At 44.7% G+C, this 19,591-nt stretch overlaps 1 protein-coding gene across 1 annotated transcript in view; it reads right to left on the bottom strand.

Moving 5' to 3' along the window:
- Positions 1 to 19,591, bottom strand: part of LOC119161832 (uncharacterized) — a 92,706-nt gene that overhangs the window by 65,022 nt on the left and 8,093 nt on the right. The window contains exons 2-3 of the mRNA XM_075880434.1: positions 17,537 to 17,688; positions 14,105 to 14,303 (exon numbers count right to left, since the gene is read on the bottom strand). Coding sequence (XP_075736549.1) covers positions 14,142 to 14,303; positions 17,537 to 17,688 — 314 coding nt within the window. The 3' untranslated portion in view covers positions 14,105 to 14,141. The remainder of the gene's footprint in view (positions 1 to 14,104; positions 14,304 to 17,536; positions 17,689 to 19,591) is intronic.

The following is a 19,591-nucleotide window of genomic DNA, read 5'->3' as shown; positions in this document are numbered from 1 at the left end:
GACAGCAGCGGCCCAGGATTCGTTCCGATGACTATAGTATAAACCATGACCCTCCCGTGTGCTACAACTGTGGCTTCACTGGGCATATTGATCGGTATTGCCGCCAACAACGCCTCCAATCACGAAGGACACCAACCATGTCTTCGCCACGAAGACCCGGTGCTTCATATCACCTGTGGACAACCGACTTGTTTCCAAGGGACCGTTTTTCGTGCGAGAGCAGACGCAGTGATTCGCCAGCATCCGAGCGGAGTTGGACACCACCCTCCAACCGTTCTTGTCGCTCGCCGTCTCCTCTACGTCGTTCTTCTTCTCCGCCGCCGGGAAACTAGCATCCGCGGCCAATGGAGGTGAGGTCGCCGGACGGCCTTTTCAAGATATACCTCTGCCTATTGTTATGCTTAAAAACAAAGTGAAGGTGTTGATTGATGGAATACCGACGATGGCGTTAGTTGCCACTGGGGCGACTGTGTCTGTGATGAGCCTCGCCTTCAGGAACTGCTTAGGTCGCAAAGTTATGTTTTCATGAAACGATACAATCCCCTTTCGTGGTGTAGGCGGCGAGTGACTTAATCCTCCTGGTGTGTGTTGTCAGTGTTCCATTGGCTGGAAAAGTATTTGTAACCAAATTTCTGGTTCTATCTCGTTGTTCGCACGATGTCATTATTGGTATCGATTTTCTGCAGCAATGCGGTCTTCCGTCGACTGTGGTAGAGGGGAAATACCATTAAAGAATTTGTTTCTACCGACGCTTTCCGAAGAAGACTACCGTGGCGAAGACACGAAAACACTTATTGTGATTGATGAAGTGATAGCACCATCTTGGTGCCAGACACCCGTTTGAGTCTCTTCCACAGCGGTCGATGATGCTTGTGTTTACCTCGTAGTGTGGCCTTTCCGTAAGAACTGTTCTAAGAAGGACATACTTGTGCCCTGCTGTGTGCACGAGAAAAGGGGTAGCAACATTGTGGGCGCTGAACTGTTCTTTCACGCAGTTTGTGCTTCCTCGCGGGATGAAGATAGCTCTCTTCGATGAAGCCTCATGCAGATCAATAGCAACACTAGCTACGGGCCTCACCACCGCTTCCTCTCCTTGTGATATTCCCCATAATGAAGATCTATATAATGCTCGGTATGATGAGCAAGACTCTCAGTAGGCAAGCGCTGGAGCGGGTCCTTTCCCGGCATTTTGCTGCTTTCGACTTCGAACATAGAGATGCATCCCTTCAGTTACCCTCGTCCCGCGCTCGTCACGGCTCTGCACACACCATCTGCTAAAAGCCCTACCGAGTTTCATCCTCTGAGCGCAAAGTTATCGCCGAACAAGTAAAGGGCATGCTGAACAAAGGTGTGGTGCAAGAGTCGTCCAGCCCGTGGGAAGCCCCGGTCATTCTTGTGAAGGAAAAGAATGGTTCCTGGAGATTCTGCGTAGATTACAGGCCTCTAAACACTGTGACGATGAAAGATGTATATCCCTTGCCGCGGATTTGTGACGTCATAGATTGCTTGCATGCCGCTTACTATTATTCAACGCTTGATTTGTGGTCAGCCTATTAGCAAATAACTATGGAACCCGGTGACAAAGAAAAGACTGCTTTGGTAACTCCGGATGGCTTATTTGAATTTATTGTCATGCCTTTTGGCCTTTGTAATGCTCCAGCCACCTTTGAAAAATTTATCGACCCAGTATTACGTGGTCTAAAATGGGAGATATGCATGTGCTACCTTGACGATGTTGTGATATTTGGCCGTACGTTTCAGAAACATAACAACCGTCTCAGTCTTGTTCTACACTGCATCGCAAAAGCTGGGCTAGTTCTGAATTTTAAAAGATGTCGCTTTGGCGAACGTCAAACTCTCGTGCTGAGGCACTTGGTCGACAAGGATGGCGTCAGACCCGATCCTCGCAAGATAGAAGCAGTGGGCTCTTTTAAATCACGGCAGTCCGCACGAGAACTTCGCTCATTTGTAAGCCTATGCTCATAGTTTCGTCGTTTTGTTCCACGATTTGCGAAGATCGTGTACCCGCTGACGAACATCTTGCGACAGGATGCAACCTTCAGCTGGACACCAGAGTGTGACGCTGCAATCTCACAACTTAAGCTTGTACTAACGTCAGCACCACTGTTGCGTCACTTCGATCCATTTTGCCAGACTGAGGTGCACACGGATGCTAGTGGTATCGGTGTAGGAGCGGTGCTTGTACAACGTCACAATGGCGCAGAGCATGTCGTGGCATATGCCAGGCGTTGCCTGAGCAAATGTGAACGCAATTACACAATTACGGAGCAGGAATGTCTGGCAGCTGTTTTCGCCGTACAGAAGTTTCCTTTTTATCTGTACGAGAGGCCATTTAGGATAATTACCGATCACCATTCGTTATGCTGGCTGGTCTATTTGAGTGACCCCTCTGGCCGCTTCATACGTTGGGCACTGCGACTTCAGAAATATGACTTTACGGGGTCGTGCAAGAGTGGCCGTCGTCACGCTGACGCAGAAGACTCTGCCGGATTCCTCTTGTGACTACCGACTGCGATGCTGAGAATTTCGACGACTGCCTTGCTGCTGTTACTCGCACGTTCCCCAATGCGGCTGACTTCCAGAGAAAACAACGCAACGATCTCAACTTGGATCCTCTTTTTGCCGCCGCACGTGCCTCCCAACACAGCGGTCGCTTTACGGTCCGAGAAAAGTTGCTCTAAAGAACTAACTATTCCAGGCCTGGAGCACGTTTTCTTCTGGTTGTCCCCGAGAGCCTTCGCTCTGATGTTCTACGTGCCATGCATGACGATGCGACGTCCTTTCATTTCGGCTTCATACGAACGCTGAACCGCACGCAGAAACGCTTTTACTGGCCCAAGATGTACGAAACAACGAAGCGCTACGTCGCTAGCTGCGAGACGTGCCAACGTCACCAGCGCCCGGCCACCACAACACCAGGTCCCCGTCAGCCATTTGCACAACCCAGCACACCTTTTGAACAAGTAGGAATTGACATTATGGGTCTATTTCCGTTATCTAACAATAAGAACCGTTGGATAATCGTCTGCGTAGATCATCTTACGCGGTATGCCGAAACCGCTGCTATTCCTCTTCTACCGCTGCATCCGTGGCAGGCTTTTTGCTTCACTCCGTGGTCCTTCGCCATGGCCCACCGCGTGTTATTACCAGCGACCGTGGCCGCCAGTTCACTGCTGATGCCGTTGAAGAAATACTACCAAGTGCACGACACAGTTCCGTCATTCCACACCGTATCATCCGAAGAGGAATGGCCTCGTTGAACGGACAAACAGAACACTGACCAACATGCTTGACATGTACTTTTCTTTCAATCAGAAGAACTGGGATGAAGTGCTGCCTTTTATCACGTAGGCGTACAACACGGCGGAACATGAGACAACGAACTTATGCCCATTTTATCTGTTGTACGCCTGGTTGCCACTAAGCCCTCTAGACACTTTCTTACCCTTCATTCTACACAATGATGATTCTGTATAAAACAGCCTGTGCCTCGCTTGAGAAGCCTGTCGAATCGCTCGTCGTCGGATTCTGGCCTCTCAACGTCGTTAAACGATACGACGACCGTCACAAACCGGTTTTATTCGAAAAAGGGGACTTGGCGTTAGTTGGGACCCCGCAACACAAGCGTGGATTGTGTCAAAAACTTCTGACACAATATTCAGGCCCATTTGTAGTTTTGGGGCGTCTCAGCCAGCTCACTCACGTATTAGCTCGTCTTTTGTCTAATGATCGACGATCGAACAGAACGCAGCTCACTCACGTTGCTCGCCTGAAACCTTTCTACCTTCCTTGTGCATCATAACTCGCCCTACGGGCTTCGTCTGCTTGCGGGGGAATGTAATGGACTAGTAAAAGGTAGCGAAGAGAAGGAGAGGAAGACGAGGAATCTTGGCACGATCGCAGTGCGCTGCCGCAAATGACCATCGTTCACCTCCTGTAAATAAAACCATTAAACCATTTTATCACAGCTCGCTGTAGATATATATACATAATTAAATGAATATATGTCTATATATATATATATATATATATATATATATATATATATATATATATATATATATATATATATATATATATATATATATATATATATATATATATATATATATGTCTATATATATGTATATATATATATATATATGAGATTTAACAGGCAATAATGCATCATTGAAATATTGCTATAATGCAATAAGAGATGTGAACGCGTTATTCGAAGGTCGTAGTTAAAATTTCTACTCAAGGCAAGTTATTTTTTCACGCATGTTTCTTCTTATTTACATTACAATAGTTCTCATAGCTTCCCCTATACATTCCTTGACATTATTGTCTGTGAAATCTCAATCATCTTGTGTCAAAACACGGAAAAACGAGTCCTTAGGTATACACTTCTTTCCCTTATATATATACATATATATATATATGTATATATATATATATATATATATATATATATATATATATATATATATATACATATATATATATATATATATATATATATATATATATATATATTTATATATATATACACCTAACGTTTCTCCTAAACTGGGGGATCATTACGCTTCACATTTAAAAGTTGAACGCGAAAGTTATTTCCTGTCGTTCAGTGCGTACTTGAACCACTTAGTGCAAACTTTTCATTGTATCATGTTACTGGAAAATTTTTTGATGTGGACTACTTCATTGTAATCAATGAACTTGAAAGTGGGTTACGTGAGTGAAATCGTCGCATACGACTGCATCCTTTGTAATGAGTAGCGTACTTTAAACAACGAGCAATTATGCGTGTGGCGTGTTTTTGAACTTGCCTTGCACCCACTAAGTGGTCTCAAGGGTAAAACCGAAGTAACGTTTGCGTGTTTTGCAATGGGTGGCCGGCTTGAAACCACCGACGATAATCACAAGTTATGACACTCAATGACATTGTATGCTTGTGCCATGCAATATAACTGCGATATTATGTACTGTATTGTGAATCCTGTATAGAAGACCCATTCGTTTGTAAAGCATGAAGGTTATATTCGCCGCATTTCGAAGCACATGCGTGGCTATGAGGTAGAACACCCACTTTGCCGCGCCTGGGTTCGATCCTCACACGGAGCTGGCACGACGTCGACGCCGCAGCTCGTGCGGAATAAGCTCTTCATTAAAATAGTATCGCGTAGTTGGTGCTTAAACGCCCAGATAATATTGTTACTAAGATTCTCGTGATGCCGCATCGCGTGACATGAAAAATAAAAAAAATAATCGATGGGCAAGCACTCGCTTGGTTTTCTTCAATATTGTCTTCTTGTTCTTGGTCTTCTGCTTCGCTTTCTGAACATGCGCGTCTATTTGTCCGGCAGGGGTTGCAATAACTGATGAGCTATAGAGAACGAGTACTTAGATATATGATACCAAAAAAAAAAAACAGATAGACTACGAAACCGAGAAAGGAAAGGAAAGAAAGAGAGAAAATCATAGAAGCTTGATGAAAAAACATGTACAGAGAGAAGTAAGCATTGATTTTTTTTCTTTCGAAACATTGTTCTTTGTGACGCCTGCTATAATGGTATAAAGTGAAAAAAACTTTTTTTCTAAAATGGTGGCGTGACTCTGATGTTAATTTTTGTTTTTCCACATCAAACTCTTGCATGTGCATGATGATTATAAAGAGGATGGTCTCCTCTCTCTCTCATGGCACTCAACCACAAAGGAGATGGACCAAGATTCGGGTGGCAGGATGTTTGAGGTTACGCCTTTGAAGCTGAACAAAGCTGCCAAATTAAGTGAAAGCTAGAACATCGCATCATTGAAAACGCTTACCGTGCGAAAGGTTGGACTATATCGAAATTAATGGCGGATTTTGAAGGAAGAATATATGCAGACATAAAAATGAACTAAGTGAGCATGGATCTTTTTGGTTCGCTTATCTAATCAGACATAGCAGAGCGGAAATCCCTGCGACTATAACTCTCTGAAGGTGCAGCTAAATAACAATATCACTGCAACGTTCATTGATAATCTTAAAGAAAAAAAGAAGGAAGGAAAGAAGGAAGGAAGGAAGGAAGGAAGGAAGGAAGGAAGGAAGGAAGGAAGGAAGGAAGGAAGGAAGGAATGAAGGAAGGAAGGAAGGAAGGAATGAAGGAAGGAAGGAAGGAGGCTTCGCAGGCGTTTAGACAACGGCTCGCTTACTATCATAATGTAAAGCTTCACGGGGCTGTCTCTTTCGCTTTAGAACTCGTTCGCTCTGTCGGTCTCGCCGATAGCGGTCACACCACTCGATGCACGAACGGGCGTCTTAGAGTTGCACTTTGAAACATTACAGAACGCTTGAGCTTCGCCTTGAAGACTCAGTTGAGTTAACAACACCCGTTGTCGTCTTCTCAATCCCTTGGCTAGCTTCACTTCTCGTTAGACAGTTCATCCGTGTCACAAGGAATCGAACGTCTTATCGTAAGCGGCTGTCTCACGCTCTCGTACAATGCTATACCAATTTATTGATACGTGGGGTTACGTCCCAAATATACATTATGATTATGAGAGACGCCGCAGAGAAGGGCTCCGGAAATTTCGACCACCTGAGACTCTTTATTGAGCACCCAAACCCTAGCACATGGGTGTACAGCATTTTCGCCTCCACCGAAAATGCAGCCGCCGCCGCCGAGATACAATGCAGTGACCTGCGGGTCAGCAGACGAGTACCTTAGCTAGCGGGGCAAGAGAATGCTCTACCGTACGTACAGTTCAAAAGTGCCCACTAGGACTTTATTCTTCCATTTACGAATTGATGACGATGCACGTCCGTTACGCAACACGCGCACCCCGTTCCCTTAGAGTACGGTAGCAAACTCGATACTACAAATCTGATAGACCTCTCTGCATTTATCCCTTTCCTTTCTCTTTCTCTCTCTTTGCGTACTTCGTTGATGCCTTTTGTGAGCATTTCTAATACTTCTTTTTGAAAGATTGGTAGTGAATGTCTCTTTACTGCAGCCACCCACACGATGCGCAATTCAGGTGGTGTGACACTTGACGGATTTCTACACTTCTCTTACGAAACATTACAACAGTACTACAGGTAACGGCTTGACGTTTTCGTAATTAACTTAAGTACTGGTTACTGTTTCGGATCTCTAACGGTTTGCGTGCTTTCGTCGTAGTTTTCAGTAACCTGAGGTGTCACGTTAATCATTATTTCTCATTCGACCTATCTCGAAATCTCACATGAAATTGAATCGTCTTGTGGGAGCGCCTTTGTGAGAGCTGGCCCAGATACTATCCTGTCGCTGCAGCGTACTGCTCTTGGCCCGTGAAGCGTTGACAAAGCAACAGCGTATGGGATCCTTTTTTTTTCGCGGTAGAAACTACCATGGGAAGCAAATAGCCAAAGGTTTTTAAAGTGCATTTGCTTGAGTTACAGCAACGTTGCAGTCGAGAATCAAGTTGTTGATTGCCGATGAAGCGAAGTGTAAGGCGGTTCTTGAGGCCGTCGAAAAGGAGCTGTGCAGTTCCGGGCCGCTTGCGGCCGCCAAGGCTCATTGTGAGCCCCAGCATAACAGAGAATGACTTCTTCGCAAACACGTATACAGAGAATAATCGCAAAAGAGACGCGCGGCTGTTCTGGTTCCCGTTTGTACCGCATAGCATCACCAAGAGTGGAGTTGGCTGAAGTAAACCTCTCCGCGCTTTCACCGGCTTTAGCCCGAAGTTAATACAGTAGCACCGTATAGTGCACTCGTCGAACTCATATTTAGCCTACGTGTGGACGTATTCTCTAATAGGCGAGTCAAACTGCCCGAGTAAAGCTAACGAAGATGTCTCATATATCGATCGTATTGTAGTTACATTACGAAATCATTCCTGCTTTACTCTAGTGCATGTTTATTAACTTCGTATTGGAAATTAGTTTTACTTCTTATATTTACAACTGCGTCAGCGTTTACGGTTATTGAACTGAGCAAACGAGGCTGACGAATCCTTTCAGGTACGCAGTCACCATATTTAGGATGATTATACAGGTCAATGTAAAAAAAATAATGAGTGGTAATACTTTCCCCCAGATTTATGCCATTTAAAGGCATCTCTATTGCTGCACATTTTGCGTAGTGATTTGTATCAGTATAAACAAGCTGTCATAAATACTGCATGTTTGTTTTGTGGTGTTTGTTTCTATTTCAAGAAGCGTAAATGCTGAAATGGATTACTTGATGCCTAATGAGACCTCATAAAATGTTCCACAGAATTAGAAGTCATGACATGCAAAGATACAGAATACTTAGGTGACTAGAGTACAAAAAAAAAACATTCGCCAGATTTGTCCAATTATAATTGTTTAATTGGTGTTTGGGGTTGAATCTTGATTTAGATGACAACTTTGATGTGAAATATAAATATATGTTTTATAAAGTAGCCATGTAGGTTCTCGAGGCGAAGATGAAAGAATTTTTGACGATGGAGCAACAGCGCGAGTAACGTCAATTACTTTTTTTTTTTTAGGCCACGGTGACGGTAACGCGTTAACTTCTGGGTAACGCACTGCGGTAGCACCTTCCTTTTTCGTTAGCGTATAACCGGTAGCGTATTTAGTAAAGTTTTTTTCTGTAACACATACAAAACTGCCTTACCTGCGTTAACGACATTGCTCGCACTATACAAGATATTCATGTGCAGTTAAAAAACGATCTACCAATACCTGATCTTGCAAAGTTTTTAATGTAAAGAACAAATTCACAGGGGTTGCGTGCTGCAGCCGACGATTCGACAAGCGGACCTGCCTTCTTCAAGGCTACAACTTATTTCTTTATAGCGCCAGCGCGTATATGGTTCTTATTCTCTCCTCTATGCTAACAAGGCACGGGGAGAGGGCAACTCGCCCCGTTCCCGTTCTCCTTTAGGATGGAGACGACTCTAAAAATATACGGCGTTTTTCAAAATCATACCGGGTTTTTCAAACGTAACACCCCAGATGATATTATATTAACATTATTATTATTATTATTATTATTATTATTATTATTATTATTACTATTATTATTATTATTATGCATTTTGTTGAGCCGCGTATCCTGACCTTATCATGAACATGCACTGGCGAGCATTCTCGTCGTCCTCTTTATTGTCTTCCATTTCTCGAACTCCTGCTTCGCTCCCAGAACACGTGCACCTATTTGTCCGGTGGTCGTTGTAACAACTCTGATGCACGAGAAGACGAGTATCCGGAAAGAGCTAGAAAGACAGCGAAAGAGAGAAATACAAAAAAGGGAAAGAAATTGAAAGGATAGAAGGTGAGAGCACGTTTAAAGAAACAGACTCAAGCAAATGTCGATTTACTTTCTTTTTTTTTCGGAACATTGTTCAGAGTGATGCTTGGTCTTAGTATACTAAGTTGGTAGGGCTCGTTTTTGAAAATAGTATTGTGACTGTTATGTTAACATTATTGTTTTCAAGATCGACCAAAGGCCCGGATAAAATTCACTCCGTTTCAGGCATTTCAATTCGAAGTTTAGCACCATGTATACTAAATGCCTTCCGTTATTGAAATCACAGGAACATTTATAAGTATGCGTTGCAATGCGATTATTCATATTGCTCATTGGGCCGTCGATTAAACTGTCCTGGCTGTAGATATCAACGAGACGACGAAGATGAAATGGCCCCACGCGGTGCACGAGAGCAGAACGCGGCCTCAGTCGGTGGCACTTGCTGAGCCCGGCTGGCTGCCTGGGATCTCGCCGAAGCCGTCTTCTGGGGGCCCCTCTCACCGGTGAGCGGCAACGCTGAAGGCGACAGCGGGCTGCACGTGGTCGACGGCTGGTGGTAGGACGGAACTTGGAGCGACGCCGCCATGCCGAAGAAGCAGGCGGAGGCCGACGAGAATCCTCCGAAGGCCACTCGGCAAGCTAAGCGCAAGGCTGCCGCTGCTTCAACCGACAATGGCGCCGGGCCTGCAAACGAGGCTCCAGCTGCCAAGCGGCCACGAGGTCGACCACCGAAGGCCGTGATGGTGGAGCCGCTAGCACCGACGCCTCTTGCGACTACGGTGGCTCGGAAGTCGCGAAAAAAAGCAGATGCACCGGAGCCCGATGACCAAAAGCCGTCAACCAGCAGGGCTGTTGCGAAGAACGGCCCGAGAGCCAGCCGCAAGGAGCGCTCGAGGAGCTCCCCTCCTAGCAGCACCGGCGATGCGACTAGCGTGGCTCTGAACCGTCGCCGAGTCAGCAGGAAGGTGAGCCGAGGTCGATCACGGAGCTCGTCCCGCAGTCACCGAGCCGGACGCACGCGTAAACACCGTAGCCGCACAAGTTCGGCCACGCGGTCCGAAGAAAGCCGCGACAGGAAGAAGAGACCCCGAGAGAGCCGCCATCGTGCCAGGTATAGCTCTGCATCCTCAACGAGCAAGCGCTCGAAGCGAGGCGAAAAGCGACGCCGCTTCCACAGTCATGGGGCCTCGGGCCGCGGAGGAAGGCGCGCAAAGTCAGAGAGGGCTTCGAGCGGCGCATCTTCAACAGCACACGGGAGACGCACGAGGCACGGCAAGGGCACGAAGCGCCTCAAGAGAAAGTAAAAAGGCGAAGAAGCCGTGGAGTGAAGTGAAGCTCCGGTTACAACTTGGTGATTGGTGGGGAAACCAGAAGAAAAAAAATTCCTGTTAATTTCGTCTCGTTAATAGAAGCCCTTGTAGGCCCGAGTACAAAAATCTACAATAAAGGTATCTTCAAAATTCGCACGTTTTTCAGTTATTGTCTAAAGTATCTTAGGAAAACAATCTATGTAGAGATAAGATGGCGGAGATGAGTCCTCAACACTTTGTTCTAAATGAAACTTATGTTCATTTTTTATAACTGAAGAAACTGACAGGCCTGTGCGGATTGCGCTGCACAGTCACTGCGAAAGCTGCAAGAACTTTTTTTATAGAGCCCATTTTGTTGGAGCAACTATTGCAAGCACACTTTCATGGTATCAACCGCGCCATAAATCAAAATTTTAGCGGCAAAGCACCGTAGAGTTTAGGCTTGTCTGTCCATGTGTCGGTCCTGGCGCAGCGCATGTAAGGTACCCCCTACATGTCGAGTGCAACTTTCACAAAATAGTGAAGCACCCGCTATGCCATTTTTCATCCTGCCAATAAGCGAGGTACCCGCTACACATCCGGGATACCTTTGTCACACGGGTGCACAAAAACGTTTTTACGCAACTGGTATTTTACGAAGCGGAAAAACTTTTAACACACGGCACCCACAATTTCCTTTTGGTGTTTTCTTCCGAAGACGCCACCGAAAGCGTGGCGCTGGCAGTTAAAGGAGAAGCAATGAAAATTACACGATGCATCTCGGTATGCAAAAGGACTTGCTGCGTCGCTCGTTTCTTGAAATAAATTTAAGAATAAGATATGTACGAACCTCAATGTCCAGGTTTGTTGCACTATAAGTAAGGAAGTGGTCGCATAACTAGTGACACGTATCAGTCCGTCTTCTACCACTGAGCTTGTATTTACCATATTTGTGTTTTGGTTCTCTCGGCAGATTATGGACGACCATGTACAGATGACGCGAAAATCACAACCCTTAACCGCCAGCGTTCTCGCTCTGAAAAGCGAGACAGACGCTGCTTTTTCCGAGCGCCACCGGCTGCTTGGTCCCAGGGGTTCACCTTATAGACGCTATAACACTACTGGAACACTGAGTATACGAGTATAAACACATGACTACCAAGAACGCTTTTGCTGCTTGTGTAGAATATATAGCACGGTCCCAGCGTCACGTGGTCCCAACGTTACCACGTGATATTTCCGGTGCGTTCTAGCTGCTCACGACAGTAGTAAAGGATGTAACCATTAAAAGGGTTCATTACACCTTCTTCGGATATGAGATTGATTTTCCCGAAGAGTTTTGGTGACTTAAAAATAAGCATTCGTCTTGTTTTTTACCAGTTGTAATTTGGTGACGAGAAAAATTAGCGCGTTCCAAATCACGCTCTCTTCCTGCAACGGATGAGAACGCTCGTGAATGCACTCTGGACCGTGAAAGGCAACATTGACGCAGACGACAGGCTAGCCCGGAGGCGAGATTTTGGAAAGCAGTGGCACAGCAGCAATGCCAACTAGCTGTTTACTCCGAAGCTTCAGAGCTTCGGGCGCAGCTGCAAAATGCGAGATCACCCGTGCTTTGATAACGCGTTTACCGAAATGACCAAAATACGAAACGAACACAACAACCAGAAACCATTAGGAAAACCTGCATATACCTCGTTTTTGCAAACTTCAATTTCACAAATGAAGAAAATAGCGTGAGCTCTCACTATGTACTTCGTCATCTTCATCTGTATGAAAACCTATTGTAATGATCATCATTGTTTGTCACACGGTAAGGCTAGATCCCGTCGAAAAACCATTGGTTCAACATTTCACGGATAACGAACCAGTAATAACGAAGGCGAAACGGAATACAGAACTCAGCGCAACATAGGAATTATGACCAATAAAACATCGTAAATACTGGACACACGTGATGTCACCAATTCACATGCGCGAGTGTGTGTCAGGTGTAGTGAGTGCTTTGGGCAGCCACAGCTAATGTGATAAAGTGTAGGCCATGCTCACCAGGTGTGTTTAAACGTCTGAAAGGTTGGAACCTTCAATACATAAAAAACCACAAAAGCACGAAATGCAAAACAAGCACAAATATTTGAATGCAAAACACCCGCGTTTCTTCGTATTACAACAGTAACGCTTTATATCCTAGCGCCCAAATACGTGGAAAGAACATGTCTGCGTAGTGCGATGAGGCTGCCCAACGCATTACCTGAAAATCGATTCAAAATGTTGCTATTTTTGTGGAGCTCCATACAAACATATATACATGTCCTCTTTTTTTAAAAAAAAAACAGTTTGTACGTGTGCGCACACAAATGGCGCTCTGTTCACGTCACTTGTAGATGTGTATGTCTATAGATGTTTTTTATAGGTTCACTCTAAACTCCACAGCGTTTCTCAATTAGTCAGATTTATTTGAGGAAAGGAAAGGTTTCTCTTGTTTTTGTTTGAGTTTTGTTTCATTGCGAATGACCAAAGTTTTTTAAGCTAAATTGGCGCTGCAGCGTCCGTGTTTGTGGAAGCCAGGCATGCCGAGTTCATCTAAGAGGCTGGTAGAACGTTGCGTGGTACAAGAAGTTGTTTCATCACCAAGCGGCTTTACAGAACATTATTTGTAGTATAGGTAAATACTACTTTTAAAGTTATCTTGCCAATCGATATGCTTTATTCTGGAGAGATATTTAGTTATAAAGATACATCTGCCATAGTTTTTGAGTTGTCTAGCGAAAGCGAATGATCTGATTTGGAAAGCAGAAATAATTTGTTCGTTGAAGCAGAGCTATCCACGAACCATTTCAACATTGCTGCTGATGATCATGGAAGCATTCAGTTTGTTCGTAACCATGAACGCTTTAGTAGTGATGATAAACCATGATAAATATGATCAGTATCACAGTGAATCAAGTAGAGCTGTGGGAAAGGAAATGGGCCTTGAACGGCAAGGATGATGATGACGATGAAAACGTTGAACGTGAGGAATAAGGCGTTGGTGATGGCGATAATGAACGAGAATGAACGATGATGTCAACGATCATTACAACTAATATGCGCTGAAAAATAGTTGCCGGCTGGTGAAATTCCCAAGTATACAATGAAGAAGTATGATGGACCTAGCGTAACAGCCTTCCCAGCGTACTCTTATGCGGACACTTGTTTTCTTCTAGCACTAAAGATAAATTTGCCAGGTTTTTGGTTTATTCACACTTCTTACGTATTGTTATTAAATACACACAACAAAATTTTTACTTGCACAACTGCATTGACTGTAAGAAACAAAGTGTCAAAGGATGTTGTAATAGGCGCAAGCATACTTTGCGAAGTTGCTGGCACTCATGGAGGTGTGCTCCTTTCGACTGATGATTCTCAGCTTTGAAAATGCCCGTTGGACGTTGAAAATGCTCTTTTAAAATCGTACGTAATCACTTGGTGGCTTCTCCGATAGATGGCGCGCAGCATTCGCTGTGAAAGGAATGGCCAGTATGCGTTCTCTGCCTGTACGTATACCTGTGGTGGCGGCCGTGCGTGCACCGTGCGGTGGGCGTCAGGGCTTGCGCTTCTCCCCGCAGGCGGGGTTGCGGCGGCAGCAATAGGTGCACTGCTCCCTGAGCATGCCGAAGCCCTTCTCGTAGCAATTCGGGGAGCATTTGTCGGCACACCGCCGCGAGTACGTCACCAGCACGCCGTTGAGGCGCGTCACCTCCACCTGCGCCCATTGGTGGAGACAAACAACAACAATATGCATTGCGAGAAGACTGCGGCGAGTGAAAAAAATGGGAACAAATTGCATTTTCCCAAAAGGGAAAACGCAACGTCTGAGCTTGTACCCAGTCTAGTCTTCTCGAAGAAGATGAAACGGCACAAAGAGAGACAGAAAAAAAAAGGAGTTGAGACATAAAGCTAAATTGAAGATTATACCTAAAAAAAATTGTAAACGAAATATTCCGAGTGCGAACACCTAAAGGTAACAAAAAGAAAGCTAGTGCTACGATCCTCTCCAGGAAAGAAATACAAAGTATTGACAATTGACAAGCGCTTTTCGCTTGCCGCCCATTGTCGACGTTCTGAAAGACAAAAAAAAAACATAACTGTACGTTATGAAATGAAAAAATAAGTGTTTGAATATTCTTTTTTAGCGTTTCTTCATTTCATGTGGTACAGTAGAAAGGGTAGTCTTTCAAAGTCTTTTACTGGAATGGGGTGGAAGTGCTCTGTTGTTCACAAAACTGTCATAAGTTGTCATAGCCTGTTGGGAATAGAAAGACTGTATCTGCACACACTCAAAGCATGGGATGATTGACGCAGTGCTATACAGAGAACACGAAAGAACACAGAGTGCGTCTTCTTCACTAGCGCTTCGTCAATCATGCAAGCATTCCAGCTAGCCCAACTTTCCACTCTACTAAATCATACTGACGAGTAAGAAGTTTTGTTTTTCTTAGGTGCAAAAGGTGACCTGCGTAGTCTTCTGTTTTGCCCATTTCGAAATCAGCTCTACTGCAGCAACCCTCTATCGTCTGCGTTTTCGCAATGCCATGCAAGCCATAACAGAGCGATTGCACTGTATTTCAGTGAATGTTGGAAAATTCTAACCAAAACAAAAGCAACGTTAAAGGCACTCCTTAGGCGTAGTTTGATTGGCGTACGCTTATCCCGCTGCTGAAAACTCCTCCTTTCTTTTGTATGATGAGCTGACTTAGTTGCGGGTGAAAATATGACCACTATAGGCAGGGTGCTTCTTCAACTTATTCTAGCGCTCGCGATTACGTGAACGCCACAAAAGTGGATACTTATCTGGAGTGTGATGGCCACCTACCAAATGTGAAGACAACACACAGGCTCATTAAACAATAAACATCTAATTCATTTGTCCACTGAGGCAACTCGCTTACCGCCAATGCTTCTCCTGGGACCGTCCCTGTAAAGCATGTTTTGCCTGAAACAGAGCAATGTGTAGTGGCAAGGGAGCTCCTGTATGTTGGTATCCGGTACGCAGTTATAAATGTAGAGACGCGGCAAACTAATGGAGGCTATTTTTCATAATACGTATTTCCTGATGCTTGTATTTCGATCTCAATTGAGTAGGCTTATGAATCAAATTCACTTGTACAACACACACACACACACACACACACACACACACACACACACACACACACACACACACACACACACACACACACACACACACACACACACACACACACACTGTGTTCTTGTGTCTGAAGGTATAAAGCATGTTTGTGGGAGTTGACACATTTCACTTATTTCTCCATCTTTCTTTTCGACGAGAAAGAACAGAATCCTTGACTTTGAGAAGTCGTGACTGCTAGGATAGTGGAAAAAATGGTGCTGATCCCCCTTTTTAGGAATCGCTATGACACAAAAGTGAAACGTGTCTTTACACAGGTAGCTTAGCGCATATTGTGCATTGTTTCACCACAAGGGCGAAAGAATGAATGCTACAGCAACAAATTGCGATGTCACGCGAAGAAGGACAACCAGTTCGAAACTTGCAACGCGCACCTCAAACAGAAAGCGCACACGGAAACAGCATACAAAGGCCTAGCGCGGACTTACTGTCGCAGCCCGACACTTAAGCGCACATTTCAAACAGAAAGAATTTAGAGGGCCACTCACCAGGTTTCTCAATTTTGACCTGACAAGCGCAATGCGTACATGGGATGTTCACGATCGCGTCTGCCAAAGTATGCAACGCTACGCGCCGCATAAATGGGTCAAATTTTGAAATGAACGCTGCTTTCCATTCCTTTCGCGGGCGTGTACGCGCCCAGAAAATGAGGGCATAAAGCACACGTAAGAATTGCCTTATGTGCACGGCAGTACTGTGATGTTGTTCCACTGCGCAGACGACTGTGCTCTGACTGTGTAACAGTAGAACGTGACATGGCTAAAATTACGAAACAACCACGTGTGTAGTTTATTCAACTTTTGCTCGAATAAGTGAATAAAACTTGAGGTAAATAACGAGACGCAATGAGGGAATGTGCACGTCTTTTACATTTTCTCCCATGAATTACAACGAGTTGCGGGGCTAATGATCCTGCGTTTCGCATGCGGTCGTGTCCTGGCGGTCAGCGCATCAAGCAGACGCTTGTCCTGGTAAAAAAATGAATGGTTCTGCGCATTCTATCACTCATTATGCTCATATATTCTACCACGTCAAAGCCAGCGTCTCCAAACCATCCTGGAGAAACAAGCAGCAGACCACAAAATAATGCTGGTCAGCAAAACAACGCCGCTCGCTTACTCGGATTTCGGAATTATTCGGGCACGTCATGGGCACGTGACCTCTTGACGGGATGCTGAAGAGACTAGGGAAGAGATTTGGCTTGCGAAAGCTACGCGGGGTGAGCGGCAAGGGTTTAGAGCTCACATCCTTCAATTTTCTCCGCTCGTAATAAACAGATTGAAAGAAATGGCATAATGTTCTTCATCGAGTACACAACAAGTTCCTCGGTCCAACTCAAATTTGTTACGGGGCCTGTTGAGTGGCCCTTTAAAGCCGCACAAAACAGAACTGTCACGCAATATGTTAATATAGATTTTACGTCTTATCCTTGACGGAAACCCGCAAGTGGAGCCGTGCTGGACTCCGGCATAAAACAATTTCGTGCTAGAACACTAGCCGAGAGAGACACGGGAGTGCGACAGTAAGGGAGCGGAGATATCAACACACGCAACTTATCGATACCAATTCAATAAGACCAAGTATATGCATGTGCGCATGCTTAATTTGCATATACACGACAGACGAAGCTCGAATAACTCGTGCGTACCCCTCAGCCCGCATGGCAGCCCTTTCTCATCGGTTGCACAAAGGTAGGAAGCTAAAGCCCGCGACAGCTGTTTGGGCAGCCTGTGAAGGCACGCGCGAGGACCGATGGACTTGATCTCGCTATCAAAGGCTCTGCCCACCTTACAGAAGTTTGAGTTGACGCTACAGTAGGCCACGTCCCTCTCCCGCTGTCCAACCAGGCAGGGGTGGTCCACCGAGAACTTCTCGATGGTGAAGTCGGCGTCGCACGTGTGGCAGCGCACCCTGGTGCCGAAGTAGAAGTCCGTGTCTCCTGGGCCCCAACGTCACACACAGTAGTTCGTTTGGTTTAATTTAGCGTGCGGGAACATGCTTTCTATCCATGGGCAATACCCAAGAAGACAACGTGGGCGAAGAAAACACAGCGCAGACCAAACTAAACAGATATCCTTAAAAAGACGCCAAAACATCTTTATAGGATTATAATATATCTTTACTTTAGTTGGCGCTGTGGTTTTTTCATCCATCTTATTCCACGACTAGGCGGGACGCCGCCACACTCTCAGCTTCATCAAGACAGCACATGAGAAATAGCTATGGACAAGCACTGATTTAACGACTGAAGCTATTGAGATGTCAGCCAGCACAAAAAAGTATAAAGAATGCGAGCAAGCAGAGCGTATGATAAGGTAAAATGCGACAAAAGTTTTAAAACTGTGAATATTTCTTTTCATTTCACTACTTCCAGTTAAAACCAATGCATAAACTTCTCTTTCGGTACGAAGTATGTGCTACATATATTGCCATGTTGCCACCGTTGAAAACATGATTTTCAAAATAGAGAAATAATGCTCCAGATGTTTCTTTTTCCTCCAACCTGCGAGGAAAAACAAAACACTGCGTGGGGCTAAACTAAACAATGTGAAAAAATTCATTTTTCCAGCTTTCGCTGTAAAAAGACTGGCCTGTGGCCCTTTAACCAGCCTTAAGAATCTCGGTCATTGGACTCCACGCATTACATCTAGAAAGAATCCGGGGATATGTTGCTACGAATCTCCTTGCGAATCCAGCTTCACCAGTCTTTCTTTGTGCTAATATTGTGTTTCGTTAAACCTTTGCACCTCAACAGATTATTCAGCGATTGGAGGCTAGATATATTTTGACGTATCTCCTTCACCACTTCTTACAGTTTTGATGCATCACTGCTCAAGATTTTTATGACTTTTAACTTCGTCCGCTTGACTTAGGGAGCCAAATAATTTAAAACTGGGCTACATTCAGACTTTATAACGCTTGTTTCTTTTTTTATTTGGGGTATATGATAAACATCGTTAAAATATAATCCAATGAAGTGTTTGTCAACGACTTGACTTGGAGATTCCGCAATTTCTTATGCGTCTCTAGGTAGAATCATTGGGAACACGAAAAAACCTCGTTGCAGCAAGAATGGAGGGAGTCGTGTCTTGAACGGCATTCAATGATTTTTATGTCGCTTTTTTCCCAGGAAGCTTTATGTAATATTCTTTTGTATGTTGAAACCCTTTGAACAAAGTAATATAATACATAAAGTTTGTACTTTAATGGTTAAATCAATGATACACACTCTCATGCAATTGGATGCCTTTTTGTCGCATTTGCCCCGTCACATGCCAGAATTAAAAAAAAAAACATTGTCCCAGGGCATCAAACAAACCAAATTTTTTGTTTTATGTAGCTTGTAGTCATACATGACTAAATATATATTTACGTTACTGCACAGACGCAGGAGTAGGTTCATGCATGGATACGAACATTTGGCCGAGCAGAATTTCGCCCCTCTTTGACTGGTCACGGCGATGAAACAGACACCTGCATCGTAATTTTTCCCGTGCGAACGCCGTGAGCAATCACCAACGTTTACACAATAAAAGGTGGAAAAGGACGAGCACTTATTGCTGGAAAAGAGAAACAAAGAAAAGTTGTTTTTGTATGAGCTACAGAGGCCGGCAAAATCAAATTGCCGCGTTTTGCCTCGTGTCTCATTTTACCCCACCCTACCCTAACAAATTTCCCCTCATTTTTAGGACCTTTGAACACATTTCTTGAAACATCCTGTATAGGTAAGCATACAAATACACGCATGGACCCACATAGAGGGTGACTAAGCTTCTCACGTGCGTCGTCGCCCCCCTTTCCTCCACCCCGATAACAAATTTCTGGCTGCACTGGGGGCTTAG

Source organism: Rhipicephalus microplus, chromosome X, assembly GCF_043290135.1.
Source record: "Rhipicephalus microplus isolate Deutch F79 chromosome X, USDA_Rmic, whole genome shotgun sequence".
NCBI classification, from domain to species: Eukaryota; Metazoa; Arthropoda; class Arachnida; order Ixodida; family Ixodidae; genus Rhipicephalus; species Rhipicephalus microplus.
This window is presented reverse-complemented; position numbering and strand designations above follow the sequence as displayed.